Raw genomic sequence first — 16,284 nt, forward strand, 5'->3', positions numbered from 1 at the left:
AGAATGTAAATGTAAATATTAGCAATGTAGATAGTAATTAACCTAGATTATCTAAGAATTATCTTCATTAAAAGATTAGTCAATAAATATTTATTAAGTTTTTACCACCTATGAAGTACAGTTCTAGATCCTAACCTTACAGTCATGAAGAGAACAAACAAAACCACTCCCTTTGTGCTGCTCACCAGGCAGTTGTACAGAGTGCCATGCAAAGCAAGTGAAGCACAGCTCCTACTTCCTCCAAACTAACCCTCTTATGCAAAGAAACGTTGTTGGAAAAAGATTAACTTTTATTTTTTGTTTTATTCGTTACATTTTATTAGCTAACATCCCGATTATGTATTTCAGGAAGTTTAAAGTTCTTTATTCCAGATAAATCAAACTCTAATAACATAACTGATGTTTTCAGTAGAATTTCCTCTGGAACTGGAGATATTTTTCAATAACATTTGCAAGTCAGAATTTCCTCAGTGTTATACTTACAGTTGAGATTGAGGTGAGGGAGAAAGAGATATAGATGAATTAAGTAAACTGCCTACATGCTTTATGGCATCACCAGAGCCAGGCTTTATTTTTACATGTTTGTACTTCTCAACCCTAAGAGCCATTTTCTGTAATTGCTACTCAACTTTTCAAAGTCTATAAACAGAGCTTGTTCCTTCCTCCTGGCTCAAAATGGGGGTGGGGTGGGAGTGCTGTGGGGGTAAGGCCCAGAAAATAAGAAACAGTGTATTTAGTTTTAGTTTCATAATAACTTTCCATCAATCAGAATCCATTTTACTTTTGCCTCTTCAAAAACTTCTCTGAAGCTCCTGTCTCATATAAAAAGAATCAACGATTTCATTAAATTCTAAAAATTCTTAAACAGCTCTTTGCCACAATTTACTTGATTTTGCTCACAAAACTTCCTCTAATCAAGCCAGTTTTCAAAAGGGCCACATTTTTCTTCTTTCTGAGTACTTTAAAGATATTTTTAAAGTAACTGAACAAAAATTTCTCTGCTGTCTCCTCACAGATGGTAAGTGAACCTGCCAAGTTAATGGCTTCATGTGAACAGTGAAGCCAGTAAACAATTCTTAGGAAATATTTAACACAAAGATTATATGTACACAGTAAAAGCAATAACCAGAATCCATCATTAGAAATGAAAAAATATGAATTACAAATGACGATATATATTGTAGATTAGATTACAATCGGCATTTCTGAATAATCTTTTTACTCTGTGATTTCTTCTCTAATAATAAGAAATAAAACATATGTTTTAAATAGTAAAAGAAAAACAACAAAATATTATTCATATGGCTCAAATTGGCCTTATGTTCGCAAATGCGGCCACCTCTCCCCACTTGTTTTTATGTCTTAAACCCCACTAAACTGTGGACTATTCTAAATCTGATCCTCTACAACAGCTCAGGGTCCAGCACAGAATGTGGCATAGTAGTCAGCAGTCATTAAACTGATTTTAGCAAATAATCCACAATGTCTTTGCTGTCACCCACCAATAAAATTTTATATGCATTCCAAGTCTGAGCAATTTTACAATGCATTACTAATGTATTTATTTAATAAATATAATTTTTCAAAGTTATTTACAGACTTGTATCCATTGTGAATACATGATAATTAAATGCTGTTAAATTGACATTTGTATTAGCTATAACAAAATATTTTATATCTACTGTATTTATATAATATACTATATTTTGCTTTGGCAAAGTATTTTTATATGAAAAATGATTTATGTAAATATAGTACATATAAGAATTAAATGATTTTTATTTTTTCCAATTCATTTTGTCACAAAAGTTACGAAAAAAGATGGAATGATTCTGCATACACTAGAAAATTTCACCTATGTATTCTCTTGAATAGCTTGAAAGTACAGGTGAGAATGTTAAACCTCACCATCAATTGAAAAGCACTGTGACTGTGCATAACAATGTAGGCAATGACACTACCTTTCTAGTCATATGGCGGACCAGTGGTCTCCCTGAGATTGTATTATTTGATCCTGATGGAAGGAAATATCCCACAGATAATTTTATCATCAATCAAGCTTTGTAGACTGCTCGTCTCTGGATTCCAGGAACTGCTAAGGTAGGTGTCGTGACAACATATAGTCATGACTTTTAGTTGAATCACATAATTAAATGCACTGTATAAAGGAAATCCCATTCTGATATATCAAAATTTTACTTTAAATTTATGAGAGCATTTTGTGAATGTTAAAAATTTAAGGGGAACAACTAAGGTATGTTCAAAACTTTAAATAATGGATACCAAAGCCTTCTCACTTCAACGGTAGAAATTAATATTTATGTAGTAAAAATAATCTTTTTGCTTACTTTTCTTTACAAAATCCACATAGAATACTTATCTATACACTTGACATTCTGGGCAGAGTGAACAGCACACAGAAAGATTCAGAGAAAAAGAATATGGCTCTTTATAAAATTACAAGTAGTTTTTGCTGTGGATGAACAACCAAGTAGCATGTAATGTGGAGATTTAGTAGAAGAAAAGTGGAGGGCATGCTGAGGCTAGACAGATAAACAGGAGCCAAAGCCTGTTTAGCAAGAGCTCTGTATAGCAGTAAAGGAAGCAGGATTTTGAATACTAAAGGGAACCAGAAAATGTTCTAGGCAGGGTGATGAATTGATCAGATCCACTTTTTCACTGCCTGAATGCAGTCCCTCCTTGACACTGGAGGCCCTCCTTTCCTTCTGATTACTGTAAACAGCCTTTGCTCAGCCTCCCTGCCTCTGAGCTAGCATCCCTCCAATCCATTCATCACCGTTATCAGGTGATCCTTTTGAAGCACAAATTGGATCAAATCTGTCTCCTATTTGAAACTCTTTGGTGGTCTCAGGATAAGATTTATGTGGTTACTCTTATATACCAAGTCCAAGCTTATCTCTGGCTTCTGCTCAAGCTTATCTCTTAACCCTTGTCCCAAATACCCTGGCTTCTGCTCCTACTTAACTTTTCTCCAAACTCATCACGTTCTTTTCATACCTGTGCATAAGAACCAAGGACATTTTATCCAATTCTTGCTGCCCTTGCCCAACCTCTTAGTCTAAATTAGGTGCCCTCTATTGAAAGACTTACTACACTCATGGAGAAGTTTTTGATGCGGCAGTTCCAGCCATGTATCTGTTATTAATGTTATCATTACAATCAATCAATCAATGATTTTGATGTTTACATTGTGACTTCACTGGAAAATGGTAAAACATATGAATCCCAGTGAAGAAGGCTGGGTAAGTTGTGGTGGCACCTTAACTTTCCATACTGAGTCACACAGTAACTTATTGTTTTCTTTCTTCTTCCTCCTGCTCGATTGTGTTCCTCCTCTTTCAGGATTCTAGAAGGAACAGCCGCAGGAATGAAGAAAAAAGGAGTATTTATGTACAGTTTAATCAAAAGAATGAATTTCTGCTACATTGTAGTTCAAACGTTTTTCTTTCAGACATTCTTTTGCCGGTTTTCCCCCAGGCAGCCTAGGCAAAAGAGAATGGTATTTAGCAATATTTCTAGAAATTATTCAACGTAGACATTGTAAAATCCTGACCTATTAAAAATAGGTTCCTTTTCTTGGTCCCTAGTAGTGTATATGGGTTTTGTTGCTTGATATTTCTGGGCATTGGAGGTAGTGAGTGAGTGGGGAGTGGAGGGAAGGAAAGATACTGTTGACTTTTAGTCCAGGTTATCCACATAAATCATAATTGGTCACTGAAATTTGCTGTAAGTTTCTTTGTTATATAAAAGGAATAAAAATATTGAACCTCCCTTTGGTCGAAGGGGCTCTGATTAATAGTTGCAAAGTACCCTGAAGCTTTGAAACACTGTTATCTATATCTTCTAAAATGTGAATCAAGATGTGCCCTTCTCCACAAATAAATTCAGGGTGTAATTCCCTAAAGAGGTACCTAACACTATAAATGGGTTATGTTCTGAGAGCCATGTAAATATTGAATTTAGTTATCACTTAGCCAATATTACTATTCCTGACACTCTTTTGTAGTAATTTAGAAAATGCAACATCAATGAAACAAGAACAAAACCCAAGGAGCTTAGATTTATGCTTTTAAAATTAAGGGTTGATTTTTTTTCTTCACATTTGACAAAATAAAAAGCCTTTGTTTTGCAGTCCGGGCTCTGGACTTACACACTGAATGATACCCACCAAGCCTTGAAAATGACAGTGACTTCTCACGCCTCCCACTCAGCCATGCCTCCTGCTATCATGGAAGCCTTTGTAGAAGGAACCAGCCCACTTTCCCCATCCCATGATGATTTATGCAAATGTAACTGCTACAATCGAGCCAGAGACAGAACACCTTGTTACGCTGAAACTTTTTGATGATGGAGCAGGTAATGTGGAATGTTATGTCATTTTTCATGTTCTCAAGAGCTGTCGTGATGCTGCAGTATCAATATTATGCTTATCTTTTAAATTCTTTCAATTCAATTATTTTTCTCATCCAATCTTATGAGATTCTCAATTTCTCACAGAATCACTGATACGCTAAGTAGCTATAGGTCTCACTGCACCAGGAAAGCAGATGTGAACTTGAGAAAAGAGTCTCCATGAGGCTCCTCAGAGGGACTGTGCATGAGCAAAATAGTGGGAGAAAGTTGCTTGACACCTAGGTCTTGGCTTCCACTTGTCCAGTGACATTGGCCACACTCACATAGTGAGGTCATGCAGAAAGAGTTTCTAAATTCCTGTGACATACCCATATTCTGCTAAGGCTTATCAGCTTTACTAGTCACAGAAATAATCAGAACGAACAATTAAAATAGCAAATGAAAACCCAAGAAGGGGGATGCAATGACAGTAAATCCATTTTTAATTCTTGAACCCAACTGTGAAGAGAAAATTGGAAACTGAACTTGTAATTCATGAGATGACCCTAGACTATTCTTTAGCCAAGTGCCTTTTACATATGCGGTTTGATCACAAGAAGGTCAAGCCAGCAAGCCTAGTGGAATCAAGATAGAGATTTTCCCACCACTGGAAAAATAAAGTAAAACAAAACAAAATCCCCCTTCAAAGTACTCCTTTTGCACACAGTTCAGAGCCTTCTCACCATACATCGCAAGCTGGGCAAACAGGAGCACCTGGGCTCTTTCTGGCTAACTTTTTTGACTTTTAACCTTTGTCATTTTATCTTTCCTGCTCTACTTTTTCCTAAGCTAAATTCTCAGAATGATAATGGACCTCAAAGTCTATGTTAGCAACCCCAAGTGTTTGATTTACTAATAAAATCATATTCCTTCCCTCTTGTTTCAAAGATAATTTTTTTCAAGAGTCTTAGGTTTGGCAACCCATTAGTATCTTTGCCATGGCAAGCCTGTATGACATTTGCGAAACAGAAGTTCATTTAAGGGATTTTAGTTCAGGTCTACCTTAGAGGGATACCAGAGAAGTCCTCTTGTTTTGTTTGGGATGGATCCAACTGAACTTCTCATGATTGCTCATCCATGGCCACACCTTTCATTTTTTTGTATTTGGTCCAAAAATGCACTTTGCAGAATGTTCCTGGTCTACAGGAGAACAAATATAGCTAACTTAGGAAAGATCATTTGAATAACCAATAATCTTTTATATTTATTCCCTGGAACCATTTTATTTATTTGATGTCTAAATTTATACTCTAATGAAAAAGATAATAAAAAAGATTGTTTAGGCACAAAGTGGAAATTTAGATGTTTTCCCCCCAATACTTACCGCACATGTATTGTCCACTACTTATTTTTATATTGGAAAGAGTATTTATCTACTAAATAAAATTAATAAACAATAATAAAATTTATACATGTAGAATCTTTTATAATTTAAAATGTACTTTCTCATACACACTTTCAAAAAATCATCACAACAACCCTGTGAGATGTTATCATTTTACAGATGAAAAAACTGAGGCTCATATCGATTATTTATTTCACAGCTACTAACTGGCAGAGCCAGACCTTAAAACCAAGTTCCCTGACACTCAAGTCAGTGTCCTTTCTCATTTCTTTCTGATTCAGTGATTAAAAGAGGTGGCAGTGGTAAACGTGCCATAGAGAGATTTCCCTTAATCATTTGTCAACAAAGATAGAACTTATAATTAAAACACTAAATACCACGATTTGATTTCTTTCTAGTACATAAAAACAATTTCTAAACCTACTATGATCATAAGTTGCTTAGCACTTTTTATTTTAATTAAATATACTCATACTTTTCTCATGTTAAGGAGCAGCCCTGCCTCTGCAGGGGAGACTCTAGTGCACTTACTTTAGTGATGGTACAAAGCTAGAGTACGAGGCTGCATGTGTGGTATGAGAACTGAACTGACTGTAAGAGGACAAGCTGCTTGCCCAGTGTGGCCATCTGCACTTGAACAGTGAATGTGATCTATACTTGGGCTAAGCTGTATCTCCCTGCTGCCTTGGAATCTAGGCCTTCCTGTCATTCAGTCATGCACTTGGTTTGGAGCTGAGCTGCTCTCTGAGGTTCAATACAAAAGGAGAGAAGTCTAGCACTGTCCATGCCTTTAGAATGCCTCCTGAAGCAAAGCGCAGTGGATGGAACCAAAACCTGTCAAACTCCAAATTGGTGAGCTCCTTCTAATCTAGAACAATATTTCCATATACCCTCTGAGGAAATGAAATGATTTCACATTATTTTATCAACTAATAAAGGTTTTTTTCATCAGGAGTTCTTTTTTTTTTTTAAATCAGGCTTCAGGATGTTCGTAAACCCTTTAAAATTATGTGAATATATATCTCTGTATATGTATTTCCTGGGGAAAGAATAGCTTTTATCTCAAAAGGATTTATGACTATAAACAAACTAAAAAATGTGCTTGGTTTCTGTGAAAAACTAGTATTATTTTCAATGACAAGAAAGAGAGCTCTAAAGGTGATTATTAAATGCTCTATTTGCACAAAAGCAGGCACAACTCATTCACCTTTAAAAAATAATTTTTCATAGGTTAAAGAACCACATGGAGAAAGTACAGAGCCATTGGATTTTTAAATACCTGATAATATCATAAATAGTTATGACCATAACAGCATACACTAAAATGGGAAGAATAAGAAGAGCAAATCTTAGTTTTAATGATTTAATTAAATATTAGTAATCAACTATGATGACAAATGTTGACACTAATTTTTATATATAGAGAGAGAGAGGTGCTGATATTATAAAAAAAGGTGGCATTTACTAGAGGTATTTTTACTCCTTTGCTGTAAATGGTATATACAGCTTGAAAGTGCTTGTCAATCACACTCCCAGCAAAAGCACCCTAGCCCACTCTATTCAGGAAGTCATGCTATCTATACACCAGGTTACATAGTAAACGATAAGAATCGTTAGCACTGTTATCTGAATAACATCATTTAATGTATATATCACCGATGAGTGTGTGTGTGCACGTGTGTGTATGTACATCTGTATTAAATAGAGAGGAAGAGAGGTGCTAGTGACAGAGATGGAATTTCAACTCTTTATACTTAAGTCAATGAATGATTTGTTGACTACCTTTTCAATCCTCAAAGATTCATGGTTGTAGACAACAAAAAGGTAATTCCCACAGATTTCTCCTACTTTCATTTTAGTCATATATTTTTACTTCCTTCTTGTGACTGTTTCATTAGAATTACTAATAGATAAAGAGATTTATTGAGTTTTCTCAGTTCCAGCTCCTGCATTTCCTGTACAGAGGTTTCAGAAAGAGGCAAATAGCAGTTAGCAATTGAAAGGACTCAAATAGCCCAAATAATCTACACAGGAAATAAGTTCCTAAAAAAAATATGAGTTTGAATATTACAGACAATTGAGCCCTTCCTAAAAATGTTCTGTCTTCCTTCAAGATAAAAGTGCCAAATAAAAGACACACACATCTTTTTAACATCATTATAGTTCCTGATGGAAAGCAGTGGTTAAAATATAACAAACAGAATTATGCTATAGTCTTTTAAAATTATTTTTCTTTTTTTTTTAAGAACATTTCTAAGCATTTTTATTTGCAGAACTGCAGAATCTTCATGAATACTTTTCATGTATTTTGGCCCCTATTACTAATGATTTTGTATCTAGATAAAATACTTAATTCCTAAATAGATATTTCCCCTTTCATTTATACATCAAATATTTTAAAGGCCTACTTGGTGACAGACTTTGTCCTAGGAACTTGGGATACCAGGTAGGATAAGATTCCATTCAAGGAGCTTGCAGGCTACCGTCTGGTCTAAGTATCTTTTTTAAACCCATGAGTTTAAAGGGTGAAAATATCAGCACCTAGTGCATAGTGACTCAATCGTACTTTTATCTGTGTACTTCATATAGGCTCTTGATAGCACAGAACGAAAAAGCTTTCCCTAGTCATGTCTACTATACATAACATTTATGTTAACAGCTCATTTTCAGGTGATGACCTTGAGCATACACTTCCCTGAAAAATGGGAACTGCTCTAGTTTCACATCAGCAAATCTCCAGACATGGCACCATCTACTCCTTTCCTCTCCTCCTCAAAGGCCAGTGTCTTCACTGGGTTTGCTGTGGATGCCATCCAGCCTGCCCATCCAGGAGCCTTGAGAACTCTGCCTTGTATGTTCCTGTTCTACTGATCTCTTTGAGTAGCATTCAAGCATGATTTGTTACCTACCATATTAATATATTTTCTTGTTGGTCCCCCTTCAGCTACCATCTACCTTTCCAGTCCCTATTGCCTGGTTCCTTGAAATATATCTAAACCTGCTGACTGTACTTTCTCACCTCCAATTTACTACTCTGCTCACTGCAATTGGACTTCCATCCAGATCACTCTTCCATCCAAATCACTCCATTGGAATTGCCCTGGCCCCAGTCACCAATGACCTCCCTGCTGTTAAATCCAAAGGATATATTTCAGTCCTCATTTTACATTAGCAGTATCTGATACGGCATATTGATTTCTTCTTTGTCATTTCCTGGTTTCTATGATACCACACTCTCCTGATTACTTCTTATGCTCCGGAATATTTGATCAGGCTCTTTTTCTAGCTTCTCCTTTTCTATTGTTGCCATTTTTCAGAGCTCAGCTAACCTTATCACTGTACTATTTGGAGCCACACTGCCTGGGTTGGAAACGTAGCTCCTCCATCTACTAGCTGTATGATTTGGGGTTAGTAACTTAGCTTCTGTATACTTCAGTTTCATCATCTATAAAAATAGGGGTAATAATTGTACCCTCTTCATAGCATTGCTGGGAGAATTAAATATACATGAGGTACTTAGAAAAGTGCCTTGCACATAGTGAGCCAGGCACTCAATCAATGCAATTTATCATTACAGTTGAAATTCTTATTAGGTAATCTCAATCACATGGCTTTATTAATATTTACATGACTATAACTTCCAAATTCATAACTTCAAAATTATTAAATCCAACTAAAACCTCTTTTTGAGCTAAAAATCCATATCTAACTGGCTCCTTGACATTTTCAATTGGATGTTTTACGGGAATCACAAACCATGTAACAAATTTTTAGTCTCCTTCACTTTAGCCAACTTCTCCTCCCAGTTGCTCATTTTAAAACCTGGGAGCTATTTTTGTTGTTGTTCATCAGGTTTTTCTCTTCACCATTCCTTGTTCAAATTTGCCATCAGCTTTTGCTGATTTTATCGCCAAATACATCTCGAACTGCCAGCTTCTTGCCTCCTCTCCACTGCTGTCACCCAGCCCAAGCTGCCATCTTTTCTCATCTGAACTGTTGCAATGGCTGTCTCAATGGCCTCGTTGCTTACTGGGCTTGAATTCATTCTCCACTGAGAGCAGCCAGAATGACCTGTTAAAGAGCAAATGTGATCACGTCAGTGCCCTGCTTCCCCACAGTCTGTAAGATTAAACTCTGAAACCACTACAATGGCCAGCAAGAACTTCTCTCCTGTCTCATCTCAAACTGCTCTCCTCCTTGCTTTAATTAAGTTTTTCTAACTTGCAAAGCTCTTCCACACCTCAGAGTTTTTACACAACCTCTTTCCTCTGCCTGTGATATTCTGACCTCTACTCTTTACCGGGCTGACTTGTAGGCATATTTTAGGAAACTTTTAAACATAACTTCCCTGATAATACTAAATTATGTACCTGTGTTATCTTCTTTCATAGAACCCTGTCCTTTTTCCCTTCCTATGTTAATCACAATTTGTAAATATATGTCTATTAATATGACTATAAATTCCATGAGGTATACTGCTTTGTCCATGATTACTGGCGCAGCATATGACCTCGAAAGAGTTATTGAATGAATGGATGGATGAGTGAATTGTTGAATAAATAAACTCAGTTATTCTAAAAATGTAGTAAAGAAAAAAGGTTGGAGATGTGAAACAATTAAAACTGTGGGATGGAATATGGCCCTTGTAGAGTGGAGATAGCTGTAACTTAGATATCAGGAAAAAAATGATTCCTACTCTGGCTTTAATTCAGCTTTGTGATCTTTGGCAGGTTGCTTAAATTCTATTCGCCTCAGTTTTCTTATATGGAAAACAGGACTAAAACTATCTCCTTCGTAAGGCATTGTATAGAAGAAATGAGAAAACACATATGAAATCAGCAAGGGAAGAGAAAGTATGCCCAGTGAGTTTCCTGGACTCCTGGGTTTGCATTGTTAGAGACTTCTCCACCTTCTTATTTGGAGTAAGAAGCCACAAACACTCCCTCCCATCTCTATTTGAAGATAAGAGTGGTGCCTGCTACCTAGTATTTTCCCTTTTCCTCCACTGCTTCAGAAGCACAGTAGTGTGCTAAAAGAGGCAAACTGAAGCTCAGACTCCCATTACTACTGGGAACCATTCTTTTTCAAGAGCCCCAGTAGTTTCATCTATACCACTATGTATAGAAAGAGTAGAAAGAAAGTCAATGTGTGGAATTAGTGGTTATTTATGGCTTGAAAAGACTGTATAGAACCAAATGGGATTTCAGGATAGAATTGATGTCATAAAGGGCATTAGAAGGGAATAGAGAGACCTTTACTCTACTAGAGAGACCTCACTGATGAGCAAAATGATTGAAGCAGATCAAACTTGTTATACTATAAAAACTTCAGACCAAAAAAGATCTGTGGGAGGAATAGTTGGATGTGTATTAAGTTGCTGAGATCGCTCAGCAATGGTAAAATTGGCTAACTAGCCACAAGTAGACCAAGTAGCCATGAGTAGATCAACTAGCAAGAAGGTACCCTTTTAACTCAAGAACGTGCTTCATTACCTCTTTTTTTTCACAAATTGTTGTCTAGGAAGGTGTTTTCTTCACTGCTATGGCCAGAGAAGCAACGGGTGTATGTCTCTGGCTTTACAATTATTAAAATGTGACTACATATTCTTAAAAACCTTGTTAGCAATAAATAAACATCTCACATATGCATAAACATATTAGTATATATCCAGGTACCAGCTCTTCCCCTTACACAATATCCTAGAAAAGATGACCAATGACATGGAATAAACAAAACATTACCAGGTCACCATTATGTGTGGAAATATACAGATGACCTTTGAACAACACAGATTTGAACTGTGTGGGTCCACTTATGCACAGATTTTTTTCAATACAGTTGACCCTCCATATCCACAAATTTTGCACCTATGGATTTAACCAACCGTGGATCAAAAACAGTATTTTCACTTTTCTAATTGAGATTTCTCAACTGCTCATTGCAGTTACTGTTTTTGATCTATGGTTGGTTGAAACTATGGATACCATAGTTAAGTTTTAGAGGAGTCAGCAGTTATATGTGGCTTTTGACTGTGCGGGGGTCAGTGCCCCCAACCCCTGCATCATTTAAGGGTCACATGTATATGGACTAGGCATTATGGAAATGGGTTACTTGGTTTTTATTAAAAGTCTGGGGTAAATAATTGTTAAAATTGAGTACCAAGCATGATATGTATCCCTGCCATAAAGTTAATTTCCTTTATGCTTTTTCCAAAAATTAAAGTGAGAATATATTATTTACTAGCCAACTACTATGTGCCCAGCACAATGCCAAACACTATATAGATATAATTTAAGATGGTCATTGTTTTCCAAGAACATATAATCCTGTAAAGAAAAGAGGCACAAAATGGTCAAAAAGCCATTTTTATGGTTCAGACTGTGGGAGCTACATGTATTAAAAGGCTGTCGAGACCAGTGTAGGTGAGAGCAGAGAGAGGCCAGGTTCTAATGCCAGGGGCCTGTGCAGGGCTTTTAGAGTGGAGCCTGACCATGAAAAGCACCACTCTTAGAGCTCCTTCCCAGCCCTATCTTCCCTATCTGCCTAACAGCTTGACTTTCACACTGCTTCCTGTGACATCTTCATCATGTTCCTATAGAACCAACATTCAAAATATTATCCTTAAAAATTCTTTCCTTCCTGAATAAATATTATATTATACTATGCTATACTATACTATACTATACTATACTATACTATACTATACTATACTATACCATATCATATCATATCATATCATCATATCATATCATATCATTTCATATCATATCATATTATATTATATTATATTATATTATATTATATTATATTATAGCATGTTATATTATAATACATGCCCACTAAATGGATATCAGTGGATCTCAAAGATCACTGAGATTATTTTTAATTTTTCTATCACTTTTTTCTGAGTGCCTCAGTTTGAATGATTTTCATGAAACTGCTTTCAAGTTTACTGATTACTGTTTCTGTTGTGTCCAATTTGATCTTAATCTTCTCAAATGAATTTTTTCATTTAGTTTTTTCCAGTTCTAGGATTTCCATTTCTTATTTTTAAAAGTTTCCACATCTCCCCTCAAATTTTCCATCTCTTCATTCACTATATCCAACTTTTCCTGTAGACCTACAACATACCCATCATGGCTGTTTTATAGTCCTTGACTATTAATTTCAAATCTCAGTTACTTGTGACTTTTATATTTGCTGATATTTTCTTGACCATGTATCACATTGTCTGTTTCTTTACATGGCTAGCAATTTTTTAAATTATATATTGGACATGTGGTAGCAAATTACACACTCTGGAATCTGTTATATTTCCCTAAAGAGTTTGAAATGTTTCGAGTAGATACCTTGGATGCCTCGAATTTGAGGAGGCTTGATTTTACTTTTGGCTAGGATTTGTCTATTTTGGTTTTGCTCTTAATCCTTGGGAATATCTCTTAATTTGGGGACACAATCTTTTTTTCTAAGATGCCACTTTTTCAGTGTTTTAAGGGACATCTCTAGGTATTTGTCAAGCTCCTCTAACGTAGCAAGACTCATACTCCTAACTCTATTCTCCTCTGTGGTGGGAATTAGCATAAAACTGTTCAATTTTCAGCCTTCTAACTGTTGTTTTGTCCTTCAGCTCCTGATGTTTCACCCAAACATGCATAACTCAGAGGTCTTCGAATGATTTAATAGAAGTTAATACACATATCTTAGGTCTGTCCCTCTCTGGCTCCTTCGATTTTCAACCATTCTGGGAAACCCACACTTAGTCCTCTGACTTCTCAGACTAATAAGATAGTGGCTTTTTGTATCATTGCTATGTATACCAGAGTGGTAAGTGCACTCAAAAGAATAGCTAAATAAATATAAATCATTCCCTGTCTGGTTCTCTTCTTTCAAGGGTTATATCTCCTCCAGTTTTCTGCATGGTTTTTTCTTTGAGTCCAGTGCGTCAATGTTTTTTTTTTCTTTCTTCAGAGTTTATATCTATTACCTGCTAGAGAGTTAGTATAAGAGAAGCCACTCAGGTATTAACATAACTAAACTTTACCTTTGATTTAAGTTACAAATAGTTTTGCCACTTAATATTTATGTTTATATTTTGCTTTGGAGGTTTTTTCCCCAGGTAGACATTTTTCAAATTCATCAATCTTTTCGTTTATGGCTTCTGAATTTTGAATCTTGATTAGAAAAACCTTTCCCACTTTAAGATTATACTGGAATTCATCCATTGTCTCCTACTAAATACTTAATATTTTTATTTTTTACATAAACATTTTTATCACTTTGAAGTTTATCCTAAAAAAATAGATATGTAGTATGAATTTTATTTTTTCCAGCTTTTTACCTAATTGTCACAACACCATTATCAAGAAATTTGTATTTTACCCCATTAATTTGAATTCTATTTCTATTATATGCTAAATTCCTGAATGTATTTTGGCCTATTTTTGACATGTTTATTCATGTGCCAGTACTGCAATTTTTTAGTCATTAAAACAGTGTTTTTATATCTGATAGGGTTAGTCCTTCTATGTTGCTATTTTTTAGACTTTTTATGGCCAATCTTGATGATTTTCCATTTAAACTTTACAATAAGCTTGTTAAGTCAAAACTAGAGGTATTATTAATAAAATCACATAAAATTTATACAATAAAGAAATATCTTTATTATGCTGAATTTTACTATTCAAAAAAACCATGTCTTTCCTATTGTTTAGGTTTGAATATGAGTTCTTATGTAGTGTATTAAAGTTTTGTTCATGTGCATATTTCTTGTTAGATTTATTTCTAGGTATTTTAATTTTTTGTTGCTATTCTCAATACTCATTTATAATAAATTAGAAAACTTACTTAAAGTGACTAACCTTCCCATTTATATTTTTTAATTTCAGCTAACAGCTATGAAATAAGAATGAGTAAAAGTTTACAGAATATTCAAGATGACTTTAACAATGCCATTTTAGTGAATATATCAAAGCTAAATCCTCAATAAGCTGGCACCAAGGAGATATTTACATTCTCACTAAAGCTCTTCATAAATGAACCTGAATACCAACCTGGTGGAGAGACACAAGACAGCCACAGGATTTATGTGGCAATAAGAACCATAGATAGGAACTCTTTAAAATCTCCAGTATCTAACATCATCCAGGCATCGCTGTTTATTCCCCCAAATTCTATTCCTATACTTGCCAGAGATTGTCTTATATTGAAAGGAGTTTTAACAGCAATGGGTTTGATAGGAATCATTTGCCTCACTATAGTTGTAACACACTGTATTTTAAACAGGAAAAAGGGAGCAGACAAAAAAAGAGAATGGAACAAAATGACTATGAACGAATGCAGAGAGTACCTTCCTTCTTAGATATAGTACCCATGCCCTTTGCACTCTACAAAAACATAGCAATAAAAACAAATTAACATCAAAGCTGTTAAAAATGCTTTGAATTTTTGCATAATTCAGATCAGATTTTTACATGGTAAATTACATGACAAAATGTTTTATAACACTTGTTTTGGGGGGAAACTAGAAAACCCTTAAACTCAGGCTATGGACAAAATAATAAAAACTATTCTCCAAGATAATGTCTTTAAAGGCAAAAAAGGCAAGGTCAAAGTGAACCAAAGAGTCAAGAAAAGCTTGTTTTATTGAAAAGGAAAAATAGACTCAATTAGAGAAAAGGTTAAGTCTGAATGATATAGTATAACTCTCTGTATGAAGCAATTGTTTAGTTACTTTAATTAATTTCTCTTTCTCCTTATATGTTCAGAATAGATTGCTTATTTATAACTAAAGATCAATTTGCACTTTATATATGAAGCCCCTATTGTAAAATTCCTTCCCTCTAGCCGTTGGGTTAACTATACTACAGATCAAATCCCACAGCTAATGCTCAGAGATTTTTGCTCATTGTGAAAGTTAACCTTAAAATGTGGGTATTACTCTTATCCCTTGACACCAGTTTTGTAACACGTTTATTGAATTTATTGTTTGATAAGTTTCTACTCTCATCAAACCAGCTTTACAAGTTATTGTCTTGGGTGTTCTTCAGTGAAAATGGTAATAGCTCTCATGAGGCTTTAAGTAAAAAATGAAAGACATAGTTCTAAAATTATTTTAATACATACATAGGCTACATAGTTTCATTAAATTTCAACCAAAGAAGAGAGAGACTGACCTTTAGAAATGATTAACTGATTCTGTTTTTTGTTTAAATAAAATTCTAGAAATCCTTCCTGTATTAAGGGTTATTTACTTATGGGGTGGGGGCAAATAGAGAGAGGGAAACATAGGTCACAAGGAAATAAAAATCATCTTCCATCTAATTTTACTTCTCTTATTTTTAAAAGATATACTTGAGCAATAGAACCATTTGCTTTGTATATTAAAGAAGTTAAAACTTTATTAGGTAACTACAAATAATAATGTAGAATAGATCTATTTTACAACCAAGATCAATTAAGAGCGAAAATTAGATTAAGTTTTCGGGAGGTGGGGAGGGAATTGTGGGGAATTGGGGCAATAAGAAAAA

General features: G+C 35.0%; 1 protein-coding gene across 1 annotated transcript in view; it reads left to right on the top strand.

Moving 5' to 3' along the window:
- CLCA2 (chloride channel accessory 2) overlaps window positions 1-15,116 on the top strand; it is a 31,560-nt gene extending 16,444 nt beyond the window's left edge. The window contains 7 exon segments of the mRNA XM_039838466.1: window positions 349-455; window positions 1,876-2,100; window positions 4,154-4,275; window positions 4,277-4,377; window positions 7,192-7,317; window positions 7,320-7,370; window positions 14,644-15,116. Of these exon segments, the coding sequence (XP_039694400.1) occupies window positions 349-455; window positions 1,876-2,100; window positions 4,154-4,275; window positions 4,277-4,377; window positions 7,192-7,317; window positions 7,320-7,370; window positions 14,644-15,116 (1,205 nt within the window).
- Window positions 15,117-16,284: the final 1,168 nt, after the last annotated feature.

This window comes from Pteropus medius, unplaced genomic scaffold (assembly GCF_902729225.1).
Source record: "Pteropus medius unplaced genomic scaffold, Ma_sr-lr_union100, whole genome shotgun sequence".
Classification (NCBI taxonomy): Eukaryota; Metazoa; Chordata; class Mammalia; order Chiroptera; family Pteropodidae; genus Pteropus; species Pteropus medius.